This window comes from Ptychodera flava, chromosome 10 (assembly GCF_041260155.1).
Source record: "Ptychodera flava strain L36383 chromosome 10, AS_Pfla_20210202, whole genome shotgun sequence".
In the NCBI taxonomy this organism is placed as follows: domain Eukaryota; kingdom Metazoa; phylum Hemichordata; class Enteropneusta; family Ptychoderidae; genus Ptychodera; species Ptychodera flava.
Genome location: NC_091937.1, coordinates 42,733,085 through 42,747,065, shown reverse-complemented (window position 1 = coordinate 42,747,065; position 13,981 = coordinate 42,733,085). Strand labels below are relative to the sequence as shown.

The 13,981-nt window shown below is 38.2% G+C and overlaps 1 protein-coding gene across 1 annotated transcript in view; it reads left to right on the top strand.

Annotated features, from left to right (window-relative positions):
• Positions 1-13,981, top strand: part of LOC139142854 (uncharacterized) — a 35,242-nt gene that overhangs the window by 401 nt on the left and 20,860 nt on the right. Inside the window, exons 2-7 of the mRNA XM_070713024.1 lie at positions 6,171-7,861; positions 8,851-9,045; positions 9,507-9,986; positions 12,837-12,916; positions 13,104-13,164; positions 13,402-13,668. Coding sequence (XP_070569125.1) covers positions 7,057-7,861; positions 8,851-9,045; positions 9,507-9,986; positions 12,837-12,916; positions 13,104-13,164; positions 13,402-13,668 — 1,888 coding nt within the window. The 5' untranslated portion in view covers positions 6,171-7,056. The remainder of the gene's footprint in view (positions 1-6,170; positions 7,862-8,850; positions 9,046-9,506; positions 9,987-12,836; positions 12,917-13,103; positions 13,165-13,401; positions 13,669-13,981) is intronic.

Sequence of the window (13,981 nt, the reverse complement as noted above, 5' to 3'; positions counted from 1 at the left end):
TGTGAGTAGCCTACCTTGACCTGATTTCACATGTTTGGTTAGAACAGAAGAGAAAAACAACATGAAATGTATTGCTACTTATTAGGTTTCCAAATTTTGGAGTGACAATCGTGTATGGCGAACTTTTCTTGATACAGAGTCAAACAATTTCCAATAATGCAAAGGAATGGACTCCAGATCGTCCATGTAGCCGACACGAACACGAAGTGTGTGTTACCGGCTACCAAAAACTATGAAAAATAGTAAAGAATGAGCTACAAAATCACTATCAGTTTTAAGTTGCAGGTAGAATAAGTCTGTGCCTTTGTAAAAAATACTAAAAAAATAGTAGAAAGTGAAGAACCAGCCGAAAGTTAGTTGAGGAGACCTTGACCGCATATCATTTGCATCTCATTGTCGGCTACATGGACTGTGTGCCAAAGGAATGGACTCCACACAGTGGTGGTCCTGAGTGACTAATAATTTACAATGCAATTGTTAAGCTTGTTTACACAAAGTAAAACATTAAACAGCAATGTCAGCATTTATAGACCAATATACCGGTATGAAACCTTTTAATACTGACCTTACATGACCTTTCTGTTCTAAAGAGAACTGATCAATGCATTTGTAGCAGTGTTTTTTGGAAAGGTATTGCAAAGTGCAGACTTCTCCACCTCCATCAAAAATTGCCAGCATATTATGCTGGCAGTACATCAGTGATTCAGCCAAAGGTTTGTAAAGTTACCGAAACCACACCAAATAGTCAGTAAGTGGCCATCAAAATGCTTATTATGGTGGAAATTTTCATCTCTTAGCATGCAAGTGTTTTTCCAAAGCGAAAATTGTCTTGAACTTCATCAGTGATTTTGCTAACAGATCTTGTATAATTCTCCTACACCAAACATATATATTGTTCTATTATAAAATTGTTCTACACCTGCAGGGTACAGATATCTATGGTTACTGTGGTTTCCATGGGAATTTGCATCTCCTTGCCATTTTTTCCAACAAAAAAAAATTGTCATTACAGTGACAGATTATGTCTTGGGAGGAGATCATCCAACCCTCTGATTAAATGTCTTGAAAATAACCATTAATTGCCCAGATGCTTGCATTTTACTTGAGATAACAATTACCGTGCAGTCAAACACCTTGGCCAGCCTTAAATCAATTTAATTGAATATTTAAATTATCAAAATTGTACATCATCAGCGAAGCTTTGCTCCAATTTGATCAGCCAATTTTACAAAGCAAAGTTAAAAGCTATAGAATGACCAGCTGCAAAAAAGACATTTTCAGAACTTTTTGAACATTGACCCAAAAAATTAAGACGTGAAAATTAACACCAGATTAATGAAATTTGCTCTAAAATCTTAATGAAATCATTCTCGGAACCAAATGACATAGCTATCAGACAATTAGTTTGTGAATGGAAGTATGTAATGCAACCAAAACAGAGGTAAGACCTCTGAAAAAATACACATAGGCAAATTTCATAATGATTTATATATTAAAAACCTTAATGACGTCATCCATAGCAACCCTTCAATCAAAGTTAAGAGGTATCCAAGGAGCAGCTTTTGAGTTGAGGATTTCTGACAAAACATTAGATATACGTTATCTTAACTTAACAACTGGAAATGGGAAGGAATCTTGATTAAATAATGCATCTCAAGAAATACATGTGCAAAAAATCAAAGCCAATTCGGCAGCCACTTGTGACAATTAATTACTGCATTTTATCAGAAAGGTGATTATCCACACCATACAAATTGATAACCTCCTTGTCAGTGACCATGTAACTAAAAGCTGTTCGTTAAATTCACAATTAACCATTCCTTGTATTTCAGGATTAAAATTTCACTTGCAGTTCCATAGTACTTTTACCAGTTCCATGATGCAGTGTGCTATGGTATACAAAGCGTATGTTAATACTCATAGAACTTTTTGGCCGTAGGGTATACGAGGGTATGTTACTCATAGAACACTGGCAGGTTACACCCTGACCAATATTTTTGTCGCCGATGGATACAAAATACACAAGGGCATTTTTGGCATTGCAAATTTGAGTCATTCTTGTATAACAAACCGTTGTACTACACAATATCAGTATATTTTTGTTGTTTTGAGTATGTATATGATGTTTGATGCTGCCACAGTAGTTCATTATGGGATAACCGGGAAAAGGTGTATTGGTATGAACCATTGACTGGTTTACCATTTGACAGACCTAGTGTTGTACAACACAATTGTCTTATTCAGATTGTGAATGCGATATGTAAATTTAATGACTGATTGACATGCAATTACTGACTGACATCTTATCAGGGCAGTATCTCACCCTGCAACAGATATAAACCATTAATTATAGACGTACTGGGCACAACTTATGGGAGGGGGCTTGAGTTTGGGGGTAAATCATAATTTGCGTAGCAAGTAATTATAATTACATCAAATCCTACTATTTCCTGTAAATTAAAGGTTAGCCTAGAGAAAATAATTCTAGTTCCTCAGATTTTTTTGGCGTAGGCAGCAAGCAAAATTGTTTGCAATTTTTTTGTGAACCAGCAAATCACCCACAAATTACATTGTTACTGATGACTTGCAGTGTAGATTTACAAACTGTCCACATTAATAGAGACATTACAGAAACAGGCAATGTTGACAGAACAAAGTGTGTGCATTTCCACATCGTCAAAGAACAAAACAAAAACTTATATGCACAAAAAGTTGCAATACAGAAATTATATGTACCCTGGTTGTTGCCACAATTCCAAAGAATTCCAACGCGGCAAAATCAAAAGTAGCAACTGCCATTCTAAGTGTACAATAGACCCTGCATGCTTATTGGTACATTGTAATTATTTTTGTATGAGGCTTTGTGTTAGGATTCTTGCTATTCATTTGCAGCAATGTAGCTGCGGTAATCACTACTCCTGCACCTTCCTGCCAGGGTGTTTTGTAATTTTTTTACCATGACAGAAAGCACACTGGACTATAGTGCAAAACACCTGTGAAAGGACACGACCAACAACTTGGTTATGAAACAAGTTTTTTTTTTAATTAGGGCTAAAATAAGCAGCATCTCAGCAGCAGTTATCTAATTAAGTTATAAGGGCTAATGGGCAGCATCTCAGAAGCAGTTACCCAATTGGTTGGCTGAATCTTACCATTATAACTGAATGATACAAATAGACTCCCTAAGTTGCTGTGAATAGTGACAATCGACCAATCAGATATAACCTTACAAGCACGCTACACATCAGCAGAGTTATTACGATGGAAGTCTTGCGCACCATGCAGGAACTAGATATCGTTGATCTGTGGCTGCTGTTTGGCTGGCATAATCTGCTGAGATGAGGAGTACAAGACATCGCATCAGAAAGAATGGCCGAAGATAAGAGAGAAAAGCCATAAAGTGACGGGAAGGATGCTGGTGACAACTGAATCGTTGGCCAAAGATAAGATACTGAATGAGTTGGTGGAATCATCAGGGAATGACGCCCTTATAAGGGCATTCTAGATGGCGATACCAGCTCCTATCCCATGCAAACTGAGAAAGCCGCTTCTTATCATTGACTTTATATACCGGTATATGGCAAGGGCGTTGTAGAACCAATAAGTGATGAAATTGAGTTCATGAGTGACGGCAATACCAAACTGGTTGTACGCACAACAAAAGCACGACCAAAACTAGACCAAGTGTCCCTTGCCCATGCAGTGAGGTTTGGAAAAATGCACAAATCAAGAAAAAGGATATAGAAGTTGGTGAAATGTCAAGTGAAATAATCGCAATCATACCAATCCATAATCCAATGACAGTAGGTCGGAATTCGCAAGACGGAATAGTTGTAAACATAGACACAAAACAGCACAGAACAGACAGCAAATAGACGGTACACAAACAAAGTCATATTCATGAAAGAAAGATATATGGACCTCTGGCCAGAAGACCAAGAAGTGATGTCAGGTGTTTCGAAAATAGTAAGCGCATCCTGCCCCACATGTGGCACCCGCCATATATCAATCTATAAGTCAGATAGGTAGTGACAACATTATAGGGTACCTAAACCATACCATAAACATCCAGGGGATAGTACCGGTATATGCCCAGACTTTCATGGTACCTTCAATTATGACATATGACGACGAGTATCAGAAGAAACAAGCATCAACAAGAACGAAAAGAGGTTATGTTGATTTGCACTTGTCTTTATATTTTTGGAAAGGGGACAGACACCATATTACAGGCCTTTACAAAGCACCAACAGGATCGCACTAGCTAGGTTGGATGCCAAAAGCCTACATGTCACTTTGTATATGTTTGCATTGAAAAAAGATGTGGGACAGATCATCCCCAGTGTCAACACACTGGTACACAAGATGGTAACAAACAACCATAGGATGTTACCAGCTCACTGACTGAGCATTTTCATGTGTGGGAGTGGGTGATGTGTGGGAGTTGGAACTTAGTTTCTGCAGATTCGGAGAGGACTTTCTTCTCCATAGATTACAACAAATTGGATTTGATATCATGACCCCAAGAGCTCATTGACACCAGTTGGTAGAACTAACTATGCACCAAATCAGACAAGTTGCAGACATAGATCTGCAAGTTGTCTGATACAGTTATCTGTACAGGTCTGTTACAGCCTCCAGAAAGCTCAATGTAGATCTGCAGGTTTGGAAAGGGGTGTCTGGGTACCTTGAGAAGAACGACCATATTAAGTGAACATGATGTCAGAGGGAAGTTGACAGGGCGTATCTGCTGCAGGGGCTGTTTAAAAGATCGTGACTCCTGGAAATGAGAAAGAGAATCAGGATTATGTTTCATTTTCCTAGTGATCAGCATGGAATATGAAATACTGAAATGCAGCAGAGATGATAGCACTTCGCATCAGCCCCATGCTGTCACAGTTTAAAACTATAAGTATGATTGTGACACCATAAATGACCCAACAGCAATGAAGTAACAACAATGGGTAAAAATATTGGAAGGCAATTGAGAAATCTTGGTCAGCATAGAGCCTGAGAGTGCAGTTTTATATTTTAGCACTGTGACTGCTAGTAATCCAGTTAAACTACTAATTACATCCCTTGTCTGACATTGATTGCTGTTCTTGATCTCATAGACAACAGGAGGAAGACCTCTACTGTCCATGCTTGAACTAATACTGTGAGCTTCAGAATTCCTCAGACACTAAATGGTGCTTTTATGGCCATAGCTGAACTCATGTGTAAACATTGACACCAACCATGGCCACTTATGCCCTTCTGCCATAAAATTGCAATGTGAGGGCAGGTATGTAAAGGTACTATTAAAAAGGCAAATCTGTACCATAAAGTGGGACACCAAGTTTACTGACTGTGCATTCTGTGACCATGCTGCAGTCAAAGATCATGTCTTTTGGCCACCTGGGACCAGTTCAAGATTGGGTATTTATTTAGCCTTCTAGAACCAGCCAAAGCATGTTTGGCAATCTGCAAAAAGAAGAAGTGTACTATTATTAAGCAGTGGCACATAATAATATCAAAGACACACTGCAACTGATATGTTGCCCTTGTAAAATCTACTGATTTGCCCAGTATGAAGCAATGCAGTTGTCAAGTGAAGGGCATGACTGCAATAACCAAAGGATGACATGGACAATACACAGACTGCTCTGTTCTTTCCAACTTCTGCTTCTGGAATAAGAAGAGTGAAACCTAGTACTTGACAATATACCGGTACATGTAGATTCTTCGTGTTAAACTAAAGTCAGGTGCTTTTCAACCCGTACAAAACATAACATTCATAAACTTTCAGACCATGAGAGTTATTATGTGAATGGTAGTTGTATCAAATACCTTGCAGGCCCTTTAAACAACTTCTACCCATGCAGGAAGTAAAAACACCGTCACTCATCATGCAATATTTCCTTATATGCTGTGTCTGACCTCATCAACACATATGGTATGTAGTTACAGGTATGCAAATGATCGAAAAAATACATGAAACTGTCTCAGTCCTGCTCCTGATTAACTTTCAGAATAACTTTATGCTCAGCATGACAAGTAAAGCTGGGACATTGAATATTGTTTGCCTCACACTCCTTGAAATGGAGAATTGTTTACGTATTGAGATGAAACTTTCATGATAAAGTTATTGCTCATACGTATACAATATCATAGAATATTCCATTTTCCAGAAGCATTACATTACCAACCAGTGACAAGCCATGGCAGCATTGTTAGTATCAACTAAATGGGAAATTGGAGATTCAGGTACTGGTAACCTTATCAGTGACTTCAAAAAGAAGACACTGCAGTCTGGTGAACTTTCAAAGATTCACTGTACAGTTCTTGATGTTGAAGTTAGTGAACACCAAAGGGAAGATGCTGCAAGATTTGGTGTGAATTTAATTCCTGGAACAAAAGATCCATGGTCTCGAAAAGCCAACAGTGACATGGCTTCAATATTCTCAAGTTCACTATCCACAGCTAGAAAAGCTTACAAACGTACAACATGTGATAAGCTATGGTAAAGATACAAAAAAAGCTGCCTCAGCAATTCAGGCAAGGCTTTTCCCAAAAGCCAAGCTTCACTTATTACCTTCTCCTGATCAACCTGCCGCAGCACTTTTTGTTTCACATGCCTGGAACAAAGATGACTATGGGTTGACAGGATTTCACAGAACAGCTGTCCAGGAATTCTGTCAAAGGAAGGCTAAGGCTGGAGAAGTTGTGAAAGCCTACTCTACTTTACTTGATGTTGAAACAAGTGATGAGCAACTGACAGATGCCAAGAACTGTGGTGTCACCCTACTCCCTGCTCAAAGAAAGGAGGGAGTTGAAGCAAAAGATGACCCTGAGAAGTTGGAATGGCTGTTGAACCATGAAATCTACTACCCTGACCTAGGCAAATTAGACAACATTCAGTATGTTGTTGGGTATGCTCCAAAGACAGGCACTGCTGCAACTCATATCAGAAAGAGGCTTTTCCCAGAAGCAAAACTTGTTCTAATAAACCACGTCTCTCCAGACAACAACTGCTTGCAAACTGAGATCTTGGGATCAACAGAACTTGAAAGAAAGATGTTGAAAATGGCTAGTGAAGCTGACCAATTGTTTTCCATTGGACCTGCAATCTACGACTATTTTCAGAATGCGTACAGGGCAGAGGTTCAAGGTAAAGACTTGTCAGAAATACCACATGAAGAAATTCTTCCCCAAGCAATGGAATGTTTCAGGGCTAAAGAACCAAAATTAAAGGAGACAAAGGGACCCCAGAGGCACAACATCCTAACTTATGGTGAGCCAATGGCCATTGAGAAGTGTACAGGTATAGCAGGTTCTATTGGAAGTGTTGCTGATCAACTTCCAACAACCCCTCCTAAATGGAAGATACAGGGAGTTTCTCGAGATGCTGATCACACTGCTCTTGTCAATAAGATGAAAACTAATCGAGTATTGCCCATACTACATTCAGGCGACTCAGCTGGGGAACTGTTGGTATCTCTACAACAGTCTCATCTCTGTATACCTGCACCAGTCTACATGGATTATGGTTTTAATGGTTTAGAAGCAGTGGTGTTTGGTCTACCAACTGTGCTTACCTATTATTCAGAATTAGCATACTTCATCAGAACTCATTTTGGTATCTATGAAGATAACTTGGTTGTTGGCAATCATGAGGAGGAAAGCCTGAAGAAGAAAATATTACAACACTTGGTAGACCCATCAAAGGCGTTCCACAAGGCAAAGGCACTGAAAGAAGACTTGCTGAAGAGTGAAGTTGTATCTGAAAGTTATGCTAAATTTGCATCTATGTTAACAATGCCTGTAGGGAAATATGGTGGAGAGGACAGCAAAATGGATGCAACAGCTGGGAAGATTACAGGTATGTTATACTTTAATCATTTTAATTTGTTACATTCTAAACCAATAAATTATCCAAATGGGCACACAGTTACTTTGCAGTAGTGAATCACTAAATGTACCATAATTATCTTACTTCATTAGACTGTCCTTGGGTACAAAGTAATGATTGACCTACCACATAAAGCAAAATATTTAGGTTTGTTAAATCAATAAATTTGAATCTTAAAAAGCATCTTGAAGAATTTCTTGTCAGGTAAATTTTTGGATATGCTTTTGATTAATGCATATTATCCAAAGGTATGCATCCTCGTACTACTTGACTGGAAATTCATGCCTGTCATTTAATGCAGCTTTGTTGTCTTTATTATGTGCACAGTCATTTTTGCCCGAGCATAGAGTAAATTATGAATATACCCAATTTCTATGGTATAAAGCATATCTCTAGTGATTTTTATGAGTTTTCATTAAAAGAGTCACCGTCATTTACAGTTTCAATCAATAGTACCGATACAGTGGTTTGCATTGAATTGAGCCCTTGGCAATACGGGAACTAGACATACTGTCTGAATTGAGGAGTTGCCAAGAAAGTCAGGAGTAACTATCATCTAGCACAGTCGATCATAAATAAGTCAACTCTGCAATAGTTGAAATATTTCTTGAAGGAGGTCAGATGTATTCAACCCTTTCACCCCCAGTTCCCTGTATACAGGTCCAACTTTACCATAGAAAACAATGGATTGGAAAAACCATGGTGGTGAAGGGTTAAAACACCACCACAAGAACGGCAGGATGTGTGTGTATGTGTGGTTGTGTTTTGACTGCGCATGACTTCCATCCAATACAATATTTTTTTAACTTTTAAGTATTGACTCTTTTGCTATTAACTGACATTACCACCTAAATGATAATACACTTGGCAGCTCCTCAAATTGGACTGTATTACCTAGCTCCTGTGTTGCAAACACCTCAAGGCAAACCACTAAAAAAGTGTCATTCTGTTTTGTGCAGCTAATGACGACAAAGATGACAAACCACAACCGCACGATGAAAGCAAATCACAACCCTTTCCTGAACATGGAAACATACTTCCAGAAACTGGAGTGGAGGACACTAGTGAGAGGGATGAAAAAGAAGAGAAGGCCAAGTCAACATATTCTGAAACAGGGAATCCTGAAATTAAACAAAATGGTACACCAAGGCCAGGTATATGCAATGTTATTGTTATCACGTGGCAGCATTCGTACACAGTCATTTAAAATCACCACATATCAAACTGCAGATAATATCAGTTGATGTCAATCTCTTATTGAAAGAAAAACTGCTCACAGAAAGCACAGTCTTCAGAATCTTCAGAAATCTCTTAGTGAAAATTACTTAAATGAGAATTTTATTCTGCAAACTACCGTAATATGTTTAGTATCACTTGTTATTAAAATGAGAATACTGTCTCATTGTCATTCATTTAACTTTTTGCATTGATTTTGTTGTTGACTTAAGAGTTCCTGCATATGTTGATATTTTCGTTGCCTATTAGGCTTGGTTAATTTGCACTTTTTGATTCTTTTTTATGTGGGTGACTTATTTCTGTGGCAATTGATATTGCACAAAGCCATATGCTATTTTACTGTTACAATTTGCAAATCCCCACATTCCTGTTTCAACAGATGATCTGACTGTACTAGTTGAGTTGGATGATGCTAGTTTTCACAAGACTTTGAAAGTCCTAGATGAGCAATCTAAAGCTGACTTCAATCAACTGGGAGAGATGGAGGAAAAGCAGAATGCAGTACAGGCTGCCCTGAGTGATTGTCAAATGAAACTAACACAAAGATCAGAAGAAGTGGTTGACAATGAACAGAGCCGCCAAGAAATGGAGAACACCATAAAAGAGAAACTTGGTGATGTGGATGTAAATAGTTTTAAGGCAGAGTCTTTGGCAATCTTACTAAGATTTCTGACACTGTATAATCTGTACAGACTAAAACAGACCTGTAGATCAAGAAGTCTGGCCAAAGCTTTTGAACCACTCCTGATAACAGATGAAATGAGAGAGATTGCCGCCAAAGTTGGAGTAGCACCACTCAGACTGAAAGTAACTTATGATCAGAAGAAGTTTAGGGAAGTAGAACTGTTCTTCATTAACCGTAAGTTGTATTTGCTAAAATCTGAGACATTTCAGTGCTTAAGTTGGCTAAATGTGTAATGCAGCTATAAATGCTAAAATTTATGAATTGTCTTCTTTTCTAGAATGATATACCTATTCTAGTACACAATCCCTCCATATTCTGTCAAAAACACCGTTGTAAACCACCCTATTAGCTGACACAGGCTGCACATTGCACTGAAGTTGGCTAGTGATGACATCACTTCAGCTGTGGCGTGCTTAAGTGAAAGTAAAGTAGGGTTAACTATGCTTGATAACCCAAATGCCATCAATAACCCATTTATGGGAATTAAAGGGACAAGTTTTTTTGAGTTTCCTGTCATACCAAAAAAACATAAATATACTTGCATAATTAGTCATTCAGTGTATTAAATGAAAACAATACATTATGGCTATTATAATATCAAAATTTACCCCTTTGATGAATGCAAACAGATGAAATAATTTGTGATCTCTCAACAAAATGGATTTTTCCTATCTTGACTTAATTAATATGTACAAAGACAATTAAACATTGCTACAATCTAAATGAAAGCTGCTATCTATTATTAAAGCCAATGCAAATTAAGATCCCTTAGTGGTATAACAAAAGCTTGCATGAAGTTCAAACTTTATTTAATTAATATAATTCAGCCATGCATGGTGAGATTTGTGCACTGACATAGATTTTTTGGTACATTCTAAAACGTTTCTCTGAGTTTTTGATCCTGTCTGTATGCAAGTAGAGTTGAGGTTATGTACAGTGGATCAATATAACATATACATTGTTTAAAGAAGTCTATCAACTCAAACCACTTTTCTTTGGCTTACTGGAAAAAAAGATGAGACGACTCAACATGACCATGCAAGGCCTGTTATGCTGATGATCGGAAAATCGCTCTTTTTGCCCTCATGGTCCCACCACATTCACAAAACATTCAGAAACGTGCACTTCAATACGATATATGTTCAAATAGTGCATGTAGAACTTACCAGGAAACTTCCTGCAAATGAAGTATTGATAAATACTACTCAGGGCTTGTCAGTCTGTGGTTTGGTTATCACATAGAAGAGGTGGCTGGCTGTGTGCATCCGGCCTCCGTCCGATTAGGTTTGAATTTCACACTAGGCACACGTAGAAGTGGATTGGTAATTTTAAGCTCTGGATTAGCAGTAGATTGTGCTGCAGTCTTATTTTCTTTGGTTAACATGAACTTGCAAGTAACAAAGAATACCAGCTAGTATAGATGCGGGTCTATAAATTCCACAAATTTTGCTCAGAAGAAGCAGGTGAGGTTTCAGCAAAAGTGTTCGACATGGACACCCCTACCCAAAATAATGTTGAAGACCCTTCTCATTATGTGGTTCATGTCAAGAAAGATAATTTGTTTTTTTTTAATGTTGCAGACAGACATGTACAACAGAAACTCTGGATACCACCAAAGGAAATGTTTAGCACCTTTCTTAATTTAGCAATATTAAGTTCTTTGACATTTTGCTGTTAACACGCTGTGCTCCGACATTTGACTTGCTATCACAACAGGGAGCAGCATGTATCAAAATAGTCCTGTTTCATAAGTCAGGTCCATGACATAGGTACCAACATCAGTGATTGGTTCACCTGGTAATCTATATATATATAGGTCCATTTGCGTTACGCTGATTGGTGGGACCTCATGCGTTAGGTCTCATTACTATGTATTATTCACTTTACAGCTCCCTGATTTGTTAATGTGTAGGTCCGGTCCTCCAGTGTTTACTCTTTTATGATTGTCATTTTGTGTGCTTTTCAGCTGGTGCCATTGAACTGGCCAGAGTTGGATAAACTCAAGTCCGCTTAGACTGAGAAATCCAAACAGTTCACTAATGCATTTAAAAATGAATCAATTTGAGAACTTGCCCTAGGTATATGGCTCTACAACCTGCTGATTAGAGATAGTGTTGAACATTTGCGTGCAGAACGACACATTACATGTTTTTTTTACTCTGCGTGCATTCCTAATAAATATGCGGCTATATGGTAATTTGGGGGGGGGGGACTTGAAAATTTTTGAGGGTATTGAGGGGGGGGACTTGAAAATTTTTGAGGGTATTGAGGGGGGGATCTGAAAAAAAATAAGATTTCAATCGCGATTCCTCCAGCCCCCCCCCCCCCTCACCATTTTTTTTGAACGCAGCCTTAGAGAAGGGATTAACCAATCAGAGCATGCAGTACATGTGTGTAGGACGTGTAATGTAGGTCATTTTGAAACAGGACTAATAGGACTTACAGATGATGATAGGGGGTTGGTTGTCCCGAAGCTGTTTTGGTCGACTCAGATTGGGTCAGGTTTTCCAGTATTAGCCCTTCCTTTCGCCCAGTCAAGCGATGTATTCCTAGTTTGATAAAGTTTGTGAGTGATGCGTAATAGTGATCGAGTGTGTATAGAAGATGGGTTCTTCATGAACTCTACAGTGAGTGGAAGGGTCGCAGTCAGAAAAAATTTATCAACTTACTCGGTACCCAATGTGCGTTGTGAGTTTGAATCCCACTCAGAATTGCTGAATTTCATATCAAAAAAATTTCATGAAAAAAGCTCAAAAAGCGTGCTTTGTCCTCCTACCAATATGACAAAAACACAGCACTCATCCTGACAATGGAATACAGTGCATTGACTGACTGTTAGTGGAGGGACTTTGACAGGTTGTTACAAATTTGACAGCTGGAACCATGAAATGAATTGTTTTACTCAAAGAGTACAATATGTAGTGATTGCTATAAATTTCTCTTTTCTCTGACAGAGAAATATTTATACCACCAGGAAAAGGTCCATTCCCATTGAAGAAGATGCATTTTTAATTTGTCTTTCAGGAGATGGAGGAGGTGTTAGACCATTGAAAAGCTATGATGACATTATAGATGAGGTGATAATTGAAGACAATGAGTGGGATGTAAGTAAAATACCAGCTGCATCCAAGAACAACTGTCTTTCCCTCTTTTTTGGAAACAAGTTCATATAGCTTATCAGGAAGCTATAGTACCAGTAGTACACATGAGAATTTTTCATTCTGTGCAAAAAAGTATTTACTATGTATACATTTGTACATAATAAAAGAACTGTGTCGTTCCTTTTGATAGGTTTCAGATAGTCATGATCATCAACCCATGGGTGACACTGCTATGACTGATGTTGTACTGAGTGAGTATATATTGACAATACACAGTAAGCTTGCAGTTAACCTTGGTAACAATCAGTAATGGCAGAGCTTTAAGAATGTTGTGTGATTGTACCTAATGTGGTATATAGCATTGCTCCATGCAATCTGATGCAGGTTCACATGTTTCATAATGCACTGCTTCAAATGTAAACAGAGAAACTGTTGTAGTGAGATTACACCATAAAATGGAATGATATAATTAGAATATTATATTACAGGTAAGGCATCCAAGATGTTACTACTTGAGATTGATCCTAAACTTGAAATGAAGCCATCCACTGAGACCAATGTCCGTTCCCTACTCAATCCTGTGAAGTTGACCAGACAGAGAGGAAAGCAGTATGATATACTCCAAGTGGTGATGGCAATGACAGACAGGATTCAACATATCCTGTCCTCTAGACTGGAAATCTTGGCCTTACTTGGATTTGTAAGGTATCTGTTGACTGTTGTTGCTGGTGCAGATGGAAGACAAAGCTTTTCTGGTAAGAAATATCCAGTAATTGGAAGGTTTTTGATCTTCTCTTTCTCACAGTATTGTAAAACACAATATTACTACGATTATAGTACTGTCAATATACAGTATAAAATATCCATCACAGATTTATACTCTTTGTGTGTGTGTGTGTGTGTGACTGACAGACAGACAGACAGACAGAGACTATGTCTGCCTCTGTGTGTGCATGTCTATGTTTTTGTTTGCAATGTGTAGATTGCAGCTTATGGAAATTCCAACAGTGTCTAACCACATCATACTTAAGAACTCAAATGACTATCGCGAATTGTCCTGTTATTTTG